Source organism: Zingiber officinale, chromosome 6A, assembly GCF_018446385.1.
Source record: "Zingiber officinale cultivar Zhangliang chromosome 6A, Zo_v1.1, whole genome shotgun sequence".
NCBI classification, from domain to species: Eukaryota; Viridiplantae; Streptophyta; class Magnoliopsida; order Zingiberales; family Zingiberaceae; genus Zingiber; species Zingiber officinale.
The window spans coordinates 110,804,819-110,815,881 of record NC_055997.1 but is presented as its reverse complement, the minus strand read 5'-3'; the positions used below and the strand labels follow the sequence as shown (position 1 = coordinate 110,815,881).

The following is an 11,063-nucleotide window of genomic DNA, read 5'->3' as shown; positions in this document are numbered from 1 at the left end:
CTTTCTAAAGAACGCTCCTACATGCACAAATAAGTTGGTTCACAAATATACAAGCTTGTTAATAAATAAAAATATAATTTACAAAATATTAAATTCAATTCACCAGATCCATGGCGTGCTCAACAATAGATCAAGATCCTGATGTATGGCGAGCAGATCCGGTACTCGGGCCACATGGCTCTGTATTCCTATTTTCTCGAGCTTTTAGAGCCTTTGACTGCCATTTTTCTGCAGACCAAGTGGTCGTCCATGTACTCCAAATCTCCTCGGATACATAAGCTGGTCTAGTGCCATCCTTTCTCATATAATATAAAAGGTCCTTGTATAACTTGGCACAGTAAATATTCCAAGTCCAGACAAATTTTCCCTCCTGTCCTTCCTCCCATGTATATTTTTTTTGCAAATAGAAGTTAAAAATTTAGTATATTAAAGATTAAATATATTGTACATATTCAACTTACTTACCTGAAATTCATTAAAATAAAAATCTTTAGTCGCATTATCTACATGTCTTCATGTAGTACCAGCAATGCAGACTCTTTCTTTAAATTTTTTTGTAATATATGTGGATACTCGATGGCCGTCAAGAGTAAATCTGCATATAAACAATTTTAAAACATAAGCTATATGTTTAAAAAAAGAAAATGAATTAATAATAAATAAAAAATACTTACGTCTCTCCAACAACCCTAAGAACTGTAGATCCAAGAAGTGGTGGTGCTGGATGATCTGCCATGAGTATCTACAAAATAGCATACAATAAAGTGAACAAACATGGTAATCAGACAATAAAACAGGATTGAATCATAACTTACTTAAAGATCAATAATGCTAAAATTTAATCAATGTCAGTCTCTGGAAATAGTTCTACTCAACATCAACAGTTTGTAAGTCGTCGTCGCTAGACTATGTTATGTGAGCAAAATCCTCACTGCTAGATGTCTCTACATCATCTAGCTCCTCGTCACTGGCATTAACATCTACAAGTAATTGTGATGTAGAAGGGAGTTGTGAATCAACTGAATGTCTCTCTACTTCATCATTCTGAAATGCATCATGGTTTTGAGCAGTAATGGTGTTCGGCATTTCTATGATCGAACGAGGCTTCATTCGACAAACAGACAACCATTCACTAGCCCTTCTTCTCTTCGTAGGATATTCAAGATAAAAAACTTGACCCGCTTGTATTGCAAAAATGAAAGGTTCAAACTTATTGAACCTTCTATTTGCATTAACCTCAACTAAATTATAATTTGGATATATTCTGGTACCTGTTTTTGGGGTCGGATCATACCATGAACATTTGAATAACACACACCTTTTTATAGGTAATGCTGGATATTCAATCTCTATAATTTCCTCAAGTCTACCATAGTAATCAAACTCATTCATCGCATCTTGAACCATTGATTGCATTGAAATATCAATATTATTTGATGTTTCAGGAGTGGTAATAGTAGTCCCAGAAGATGAACCAGCGGAAGGCCCAATTGGTTCATATAAATAAGTCTCTCCGTGACAGTACCAATTGTAGTAATTTGGCACAAAATCATTTCTAATAAATCTCCTCTACACTAAAGCAAATAAATGAAACTAATATATCTCCGAAATGCAAACTATAAAGTAATGTCCGTTTCGTTCAAAACCAATACGAAGGGACTTCTTATTGTTGTTGAACAACTAACATATCATATATCCGAATTCAAAGTGAAAGTTTAAGCAACAATTTCTTTCCAAGCATTAGAACTTTATACAACTAAAGAAAGAAATAAGGGCAGGTTACAATAAAACACTAGAACCAAGGAAGAGAGCTAATGATCCAGTGATCCATTACATAAGCAGAATCAAATGATATATCATAATGCAGCTGAAGATTTGCTACAAGACAACTTTTTCTAATTATAACATTAAAAGAGAATACAAGCTTTTGTGTACATATCAAGTTTGCATCAATTTCACTTGGTTTGTTCAATAGCAGGATAATTTAGATATGGAGGAGAATGAACAAAGTGCTTAACAGTTAACACTAACTTTATCAACTTCACTTGGCTGGCCGCGATTAGGCAGCGAGCAGGTGCCTGCGACTGCTGGGATGCCGCAAACAAGGGAAGCTGGGCTGCCGCGAGGACCAGCCTGCGGTGGGTGGCCTGCCGCGAGCTGCCCGCTGGCCGCGAGCTGCCCGCGCTGGCCGAAGTGGGGGTGCTCCAAGTGGCCATCGCGAGAGAGGTAGTAGACGACGGGGACCTTGCTGGGCTTGGGCTCCGTCCACACCTTGTTCTTCTCGGGGCTCGTCTCGCGGTCCCTCCATGGCCTCCCGCGGGAGAAAGGCCCGCCGGACATTTTCGTTCCCGATTTGAGCCGCAGAGTGGAAACGGAGAGAGAGAGAGAGAGAGGCGCGTGGTATGTGCAGAAGCAGGAGGAGAGGACGCGCTGGGAAATCGCCGATCGTGGACGGAAATCGCCGAGACAGGAGGAGGAAGCAGATCGCGCGAAGAGGAAAGCGGCCGATTTGGTGCCCTAATACTGAAATACCGACGGAATTATAATTCCGTCGGTAATTGTCGACTGATTACAATTCCGTCGGTAATTACCGACGGAATTATAATTCCGTCTGTAAGCAGTAAAGATTATCGGTATAAAATTTTAACGGGTTTAAAATTAGCGGGTGCGGGCGAAAACTCACCGACGGAAATATAATTCAGTCGGTTTTTCCCGACTGAATTCTAGGTCCGTCGGTAATTTACGAAGACTGCTAACCCAGATCTTCCAGATCCGTTGCCTATCGTTCGTATTCCCGACTGAATTAAATTCCGTCGGTAATCGCCGACTGATTATTTATATCAGTCGGTAATTACCGACGGAATATAAATTCCGTAGATAATTTACCGACGGAATATATATTCCGTCGGTAATTACCGACGGAGATATATTCCGTCGCTACTCCCGTCGTTAATTACGGGTATTTTTGTAGTGGTTGTTTTAGATATAAATTGTTACATATATATATAATTTATTATGGAGTGATTTAGGTACGTTTTGATATATGATAAATTATAGTATTTGGAATTTGATATTGATTAGGTATGATTATTTTGTTGTAGGTGAATTATACTAGGTGGTTAGGTTGATTAGGGTTTACCCTAATTTAGCCTTAAGGATTTTATTTAGCCATTTCTTTGGATTGTAGCTAAATAAAAGTATACAAATTGATATCACAGGATTTTGATGCGAGACGAGTATCTCGACTACCAGCTTGGACTTTTCGATTTGGAGGCGGATACTTTTGACTTTATGTCTTTGATATGCATAGTAGTGAATTTAACAAATAGCAACAATTATGTTTCTTAATTGTTTCGGTTAGTCACTACCCGATACCTGTTACATGTTTGGTTGTTTGTTTATTTTGCATCTCATGTTATTACTTACCTGATTACACATGCTTAGGGGTAGTGATATAACCATGTTTTACCATGTTCAGGACCTAGGTGTGATACCCTATCTGATCTGTGAACTCTTGATATGATTTATTGATTATGGTGCACATCATGTATGTATATAGATTTGGTTCAGTATATTACCATGCTTAGTGTCATGCACCATTCGCATGATTGCATGCTGTGTGATAGATTGCTCCATTATTGTTGAGCACATCGCCAGTTTCATCATTGTTCGGTGCTCCGTTGTTGACGCTCATGGGTAGCGTGACGCAGCGTGGTAGCACGTCAGTTTGCTCGTTTGGTGCTCCGTTGGTTTGCTCATGGGTAGTGTGATTGCAGCGTGATAGCACGTCGAGACCCCTCCCCGTCATTTTGTACCGGGAGATGAGAGCATTGCGCTCCCCCATTTATGATTTGGGGTAGGAGTATGTGTGTACTCCGACAGCATCCCGTCCACTCGGTCACTCATCAGGAGTAGTGATGCAGAGTGCACGGTTGTCACAGCCCTACCTACTCGGTCCCACCATTGGGTGTGAGATGGCTGACTGGCGTCAGGGGTGACCATGACTGCATTGGCATTATACACCTTGATACATTTATTTCTTGTGATTGTGTTTGCTGCATTTATTTGCTGCATATTGGTTGGATGCCCATGCTTGACATGCATACAGGATTTCTATACCTCTCGGACTGTTTATCCTAGTACCAGGTCCTGGTTAGTACAGTTTTCTCCTGTTTACTACAGTTTGCATTTACCTTTATTTCGTCAGAAGACTGTATGCATAATTAGTGCTAGATGTTACTTCCTTACTATGTATATCAGTTGTTACCCGCTGAGCGTTGGACTCACCCCCGCCTCCGATATTATTTTCAGGTTGATGCTGTCAGGAGAGAGTTCCAGTTGCTAGTCCCCTGCAGACCACGAGGACTTATTGATCTTTTGGGCTTTCTTCTTTACTAGATCATGTTTTGAACTTGTTATGTTTTGGATACTTTGGATCTTGTATGGATTGTTTTACTTGTGATGACTTTTATTTGGATTTGCTTTTACTACATGCCTGCCTAGATGGCAGAAGAGGTAAGTTGATTTTATCGCCGGTTTTGAGCTTTACGAGTGTAGTGGAGTAGGAATATGTTTTGAGCTTTATGAGTGTAGTTGAGTAGGGTTGTTTTCGAGTCATCGTACTACTGTTCAGTTTGATTATTATTAAACTGCGTGGTTGTGTCAGCCAGAGGCTAAAATTTATATAAACTGCGTGGTTGTCTGTGTGTTGTATTTTATTTTTGTTATTATTCCAGCCGCATGTGGCTGAGGTATATAGTGTTTGTAAAAAGTTTCAGATTGTCTGCCGTACAGGGAAGATGCTGCCAAAATTTCTTCGGACAGGGACTCCTCCGGGGCATGACACACAAATTTTATGATGCATAATATTGCTCGTTTTACTTCTTCTTTCCCCACTCTGCTTGTCTGGGAGAGCGGGAATTTTCCTACTTGGATGGAAATATTGTAATTTAACGTTTACCTCTAATAAAATTTATAATTTTCCTCCAAAAAAAAAAAAGATTATAATTTTCCCACCTAACCTAGCTCAATTTATCTTCCTCCCCTCAACCCGTAGGGCAACCAAAGCCGACCCGCGCGTGTCGTGGACCCAGGCGAGTTGGTCCATTTGGATCTATTTTTAAATGAGTTGATACAATTTCAATCTAATCCACTTAAATTATTTGGCAAGCTGACGAACTAAATCCAAATTGATGACTCTGGCTATTTATCATAATAATGGTCATTTACTAAGAATTAATTAATCAATATCTTAAGCCTTTAAGTGGATCATTACTAGAGTAAAATTGAGACTCCAAAATGGGAATTTATTTTAACAAAGCAGAAAGAAATCGAGGTGGATTAAAGAAAATTGGAACAGATTGAAATAGAATTGATTGAGAGATTATGATTTATGGCATTAATAATAGAATTGGATAGTATTTACAATATATTTTAACAAAAAATTTAATATTAATTACAAAAATGTAAATATTAATTACTAAAATAAAAGATATGTAATTTTTTTTTACCAAATTTAAAAAAACATGGCACGCAGTGTGCATGCCATGAATTAATGCAAAAGACTGCTTTGCATTTAAATGGTTGCCATAATGTTTGTGGGCCCTCAAATAATAATAATAATAATAATAATAATAATAATAATAATAATAATAATAATTTACGATGTTTTTCATGATAAATGAAGTGGAATGTTTCGAAATTTCACACTTTGATTTGACTATCCCAATAACGTTATGAGATGTTTTAAATGAATCCAAAGTTTAGTATTTAATTTCATAACATTTTTTTTGTATTTATTTAGTTAGATTACTTAATATTCATCCTTGTTCCAATGTTATTGTAAATAAAAATAAAATAATTCAATTTTGTTAAAAAATTTATACATAAAGTATTGTTATATTAAAAATTTCTTTATGAATTTGCTTAAAATTGATCAAATTATTTCAACATGATCAAATTCATCATAGCAATGATTAATTAATTGTTTCCATACTGTAGCAGACATTAAATGACCAACTATAATGTAGTAACAAATCAATAACTAATATAATAGTCTAGCAGTCAATTAATTAATTACTATAATATTTTTTAATAAATCTGAATATATTAAAGAAATTTTAATTAAGTTTGAATAATTTTATATTTGTTTTATCAAATTAAATTTATTTTTAAACATGGTAATAGTAGCTTATAACTATTGTCAGAGTGCTACAATAAAGACATCTTTAGTACAAAAAAAATATATGATAAAATATCTTTTTAATTGTTTTTAAAATATTTTTTGATAATTAACAGTGCCCTTCTAATTTTTACATTATATTTGTTATTAAAAATGAAAATAAAGGACATTGAGTAAAAAGAAAAAGAAAAGTAGGGGAAAGTTTTGGTATATTGCCATTTTTTATTATTTTACATTTTTGAATTTTCGAGACATTCACGAATCTTGCCTACTAAATAAATTATTTGGCAAAAAAATGAATGAAAATGTAAATATAAATGTAACTTTAAAAAGCTAAAATAGGGTGTGTTTGGGTAAAAAATGAAACTAAGGGTGGATTTTTAGTATGTAGTCTAAAATTGTAATTTTATACTTAAAATATGTTCGCATGGGTAAATAGGTAATTAAAATAGCAACAATCATGTGTTGGTGTTTCCTGTTTTATAGGGGATCACTGATCCATTGTCGCCTCCCTCCGCCCCACTCTTTTTCTTTGGATGCTCTCGCGGTGAACGTTGTAGCCAATGCCGACCTCGGCTGCCGCCGCCGCGAACCGCCTCCACGAGATCCTTCCGTCTAAGTCCGTGGCGCCTCCTCCCGACTCCGATCTCCGTCCTCCACGGAAGCCCCACCCCCGCCGCCGGATCCGCGGCCCCGCATTCCCAGGCGCCGCCGCCGCAGTGTCTCGGCCCAGGAAGGGCGGATCCACCTCCGGGGGAAGGAGGAGTGGCCCCAGCACCCCCCTGCTTCGATGGAAGTTCAACGAGAAGCCCGCGTCTCAGGCCGGGCGGAAGGTTGAGGATGTCACGGTCGGAGAGGTGGCGCCGCCTCCCCTGCTTCCTCGGATCTCTGCGAGGAAGCTAGCCGCTGGGATCTGGAGTCTGCGGCCTCTAGACGCTGATGCCTCTGCCGGATGCGGTGGCAGAGAAGGTCCCCGAGCTCCCCCTGGCCGTGAGGTATGACACTGGCTGGATCCTCACAACCTTAACATATTGTTTCTAGGGTTCTGTTCTCTCTTGTCAAGATCCGTATGATTCTTGAAGTAAGTTTACATTTTGACATGATGCTTCGGAGAAAAATGGTGTACTTGCTTACCTTGTTCCAAATCACACAAACTGGAACATTTTCTTCAAAATCTCTTACAAAATGGGGGAGGCTTTAAATGGACATGTCTGGTTTATCCTCTAACAATACATCAAACGGATAGGTTTAGTCAAAATCAGTTCAAATCTACGATCTTTTAGGTTAGTTGAGTGGAACATGATCTTGGAAGCTTGAACTACCATCTAGTGCTCGTGTTGGTGGTTAGTGAACCATTAATTACGAGGATGGGATGGTGTATTTTTTGTTTCTTCCTGTGTGATGGTATATGTTTGTTCCTTGAACATTGAAAGCGATTAATTATAGCTCCGCTTTTCAGCCTATCTCTTGTCATCAAAAAGTTCAGCTGCTTTACAATCCCCTTAGCACTGACCTCCATACTAAGAAGAGCAAGAAGCATGAATTTGAAAGTCCTGTCTCTGTCTTAAGTCCTCAATATGGTGAACTCCACAAGGTATATTTTTGAGTTCCATAGATTTGGTTAATATCTACACTTTTCTTCTCAGTTAGCTTATGTAATTTGAGTTGGCATATTTTTGTTGTGCAGTTTGCTGGTTTTCCTACTTCTGCAATGGAGAAGGCAACTAAATGGGATCCTGGGAGCTCAATGACATCAGAAGAGGTTTACAGATTCTACAGTCACTTGAAGCTTCTTGAAGACCAGGAGCTGAACACTGTCTCTGTTGTCTCTTCACTCAGGGCTGAGCTTGAAAAGGCTCATGCTCACATTAGTGAGCTCGAGACAGAACGGAGAACTGCAAAGAAAAAGCTGGACCAGTTCTTGAAAAGACTTGCAGAGGAGAAGGCAACATGGCGGAGCAGAGAACACGAGAAGGTACGTGCTGTAATTGAGGCAATGAAGGCTGACCTTGATAGAGAGAGGAAGAAGCGGCAGAGGATAGAGATTGTTCATTCCAAGCTTGTCAATGAGCTTGCTGAGGCCAAAATGACTGCAAAGAAGCTCTTGCAGGATTATGAGAATGAATGCAAAGCTCGTGTGCTCGTTGAGGAGGTCTGTGATGAGCTTGCGAAAGAGATTGGGGAAGACAAAGCAGAAATTGAGGCTCTCAAGGTTGAAGTAATGAAGATGAGAGAAGAAGTTGAAGAGGAGAAGAGGATGCTGCAGATGGCAGAAGTATGGCGTGAAGAACGGGTTCAGATGAAGTTAATGGATGCAAAATTAACTCTCGGGGAAAAGTATTCACAGATGAGGGAGCTAAAAGCAGAGGTAGATGCATTTTTAGCTGCAAAGAAAGCTGAAGATATGGATGTGGCAGTATCGAGAGAGGCTGAGTTACTCAAAGACAAAATAAACTCTGTTAATGTTGAGGCCATAAAGGAATTCACTTACCAGCCACCACCTGATTCTGAAGACATCTATTCTGTCTTTGAAGAACTCCAGTCAAGACAAGAAACTAACGAGAGAGACATTCAACCTTGTTGTGGTCACAGCCCCAGAAGTCATACCTCAAAGATCAACACTAGCAGTCCCGAGACAGATGTCTTTCTTGAGCATCCCATAAAACACCATGTACATGAGTTCATAGATAGCAATGACGATGCGGAAGATGACAGTGACTGGGAAGCAGTTAGTCACGCTGAGGAACAAGGCTCCAGCAATACTCTCGATGGTAGTGAACAATATGTTAATGGTTACTGCAAGGAAACTCATGCTTCACCAAATGAAGCCAACCGGAAGGAAAGTGGGGACAACAAACTAAACACTGAAACCATAGAAGTTTGTTCTACAAACGCAAATTTAAGGAAAAAGGTGTCTTCACTGTATAGGCTATGGAGATCGGCAACACATGATAACGTAGAAGATCTCAAGAAAACATCGGTTGAGGTAAAACCTGGGAGAATGTCATTGTCAGATGGGAGGCTTTCCAATGGCACACTCACTTCAAATAATGACGAAGAGTTAAAGAAGCATTCTGTCGAGCATGCTAACGGATGGATATCAAATGGAACCCTATCTTCTGATTTAGGATTAGGTGAAACTGGATTCAGCCCAGGGAGCATAGGACAGTGGAGCTCACCTGACTCGTTGAATCCTTATATTGCTCGAGGAATGAAAGGGTGCATTGAGTGGCCACTGGGTAATCAGAAGCAAAGTTTAAAGGCAAAGCTTATGGAGGCTAGAATGGAGAGTCAAAAAGTTCAGTTGCGTCATGTCCTTAAACAGAAAATTTAGCTCATCAATGAAAATATCTGTAGCGCAACAAGGTGAGCACATTCTTAGACTGCAAGAAATGAATGTTCCTTTGTTGAAGATGTTTCTGGCGTTACACTTCCATCAATAAAGCATTCGATACATTGTTCTCAGAGGCTACTACATTTGAACCTTCTGATAAGCAACTTTAGTATCAATCTATTTTTGAACTTTGTACTCTAGTCTACTGTAAATGCTATTAGACAACTAAATTTTCTGTCAATGCAATAATACACTGCTGTTGCTACTTGTATTAAGAACTCTTAATCTGCAGATCCAGTAGAAAATTACTAGTGAAAATTTTCTCCTTTCCCAAAAGCATCAGACTTGAGTACTTATGAGACTTGTTGCTTGAAGTTCATATCGAGATATTAAAGTTTATAGATATGATGTCTTGTTTCTTCAAACATAGTTTCCTTGTTATAACTTATAAGTTCAAGTTTACTACTACTACTACTACTGCCACCCTTTTGAGTGATCATTTTATATTTAATCTCTGATTCAGGAAATGAAAAACAGAAGTAATAATTTGATGAACAAATTTGTTGCTGCATCACTGTCACCCAGCTCATTCTGCATGCAAACTTCTTGATTCCAAGTGCACATAATGCATGCCTTGTCATATCATTGTCTATTATTGTCTGTTTCCTCTGGATGATGATTCCCATTGCAATGCATTTTGCATTCGACGCTGTCAAAAGAATAATGATAAAGGATTTTCCGAGGATTTTTTTATTAGGATACGCTAAAATATTAATGTCATTATTGATATAATAATCATATTAAAATAGTTTTGATCATGCTCAAATAATAAAAAATGTTTTAATATAATAGTATTCTATATATAATAATTTTAATTAATTCGAGTCTTAGTTTATAATTATTTATATATATATATTATGTTTCCGAGCTTTAATTTATATTATGTTCCGAGCTTTAATCTGGGCAGATCAAACTGTCATTGATAGACTTTATACATGCCCAGGAAAGGTCTGGAAGAAAGATAATAGTAAGAGAATGGAGCTGACTAAATTTTAAAATTAAAAGAGAATTTGAATTAGGATCTATATATTTATTAAACTTTAAAATAATTAACTAATTTAATTATTAAGAAACTAAATTAGATAATTATAACACTAGATAATGTATATCCACCATTTTTTATCAAAAAAAATAAAAATGTCCTATCTAATTTTTAATCTACCTCACTCTTAATCTGCTGATCTTTATTACTGGCTCATCAATTTTTTTTTATTATGATTATCTTTACAAATATATCAGTAACAATAGGAAAAGGACTACTCCTAATGGTTAATTTAGTTGTCTTTCTGGATGCATTTTAATCACTTTTCTAGTGTAATTAAATAAAGAATAATGACTCTTGTGATTGATAAGTAAGTTTTTTTATCATTTTTTTTTCCATTACGAATGTACTAATAAAACAGGAGATATACATGATTACTAATATCATCATGCTGATGGGATGGAATATTATATCTTTACAAAATCTCACTTACGCAGAACTGTTCT

General features: G+C 37.6%; 1 protein-coding gene across 1 annotated transcript; it reads left to right on the top strand.

The window, feature by feature from the left end:
* The first annotated feature begins 6,689 nt into the window (after nt 1–6,689).
* Nucleotides 6,690–9,786, top strand: LOC121997427. The gene is made up of 3 exons (XM_042551824.1): nt 6,690–7,176; nt 7,641–7,775; nt 7,869–9,786. Exons 1-3 carry the CDS (start codon nt 6,745–6,747, stop codon nt 9,513–9,515), a joined length of 2,214 nt encoding a protein of 737 aa, XP_042407758.1. The 5' UTR covers nt 6,690–6,744; the 3' UTR covers nt 9,516–9,786.
* The last annotated feature ends 1,277 nt before the right edge of the window (nt 9,787–11,063 follow it).

Excerpts from the sequence above, each read along its gene's own strand:
- LOC121997427 (XM_042551824.1), top strand. The coding sequence starts at position 6,745 with ATGCCGACCTCGGCTGCCGCCGCCGCGAACCGCCTCCACGAGATCCTT. Across the intron at positions 7,177-7,640 it reads GAGCTCCCCCTGGCCGTGAG|CCTATCTCTTGTCATCAAAA; the intron begins GTATGACACTGG and ends TCCGCTTTTCAG. Across the intron at positions 7,776-7,868 it reads AATATGGTGAACTCCACAAG|TTTGCTGGTTTTCCTACTTC; the intron begins GTATATTTTTGA and ends TTTGTTGTGCAG.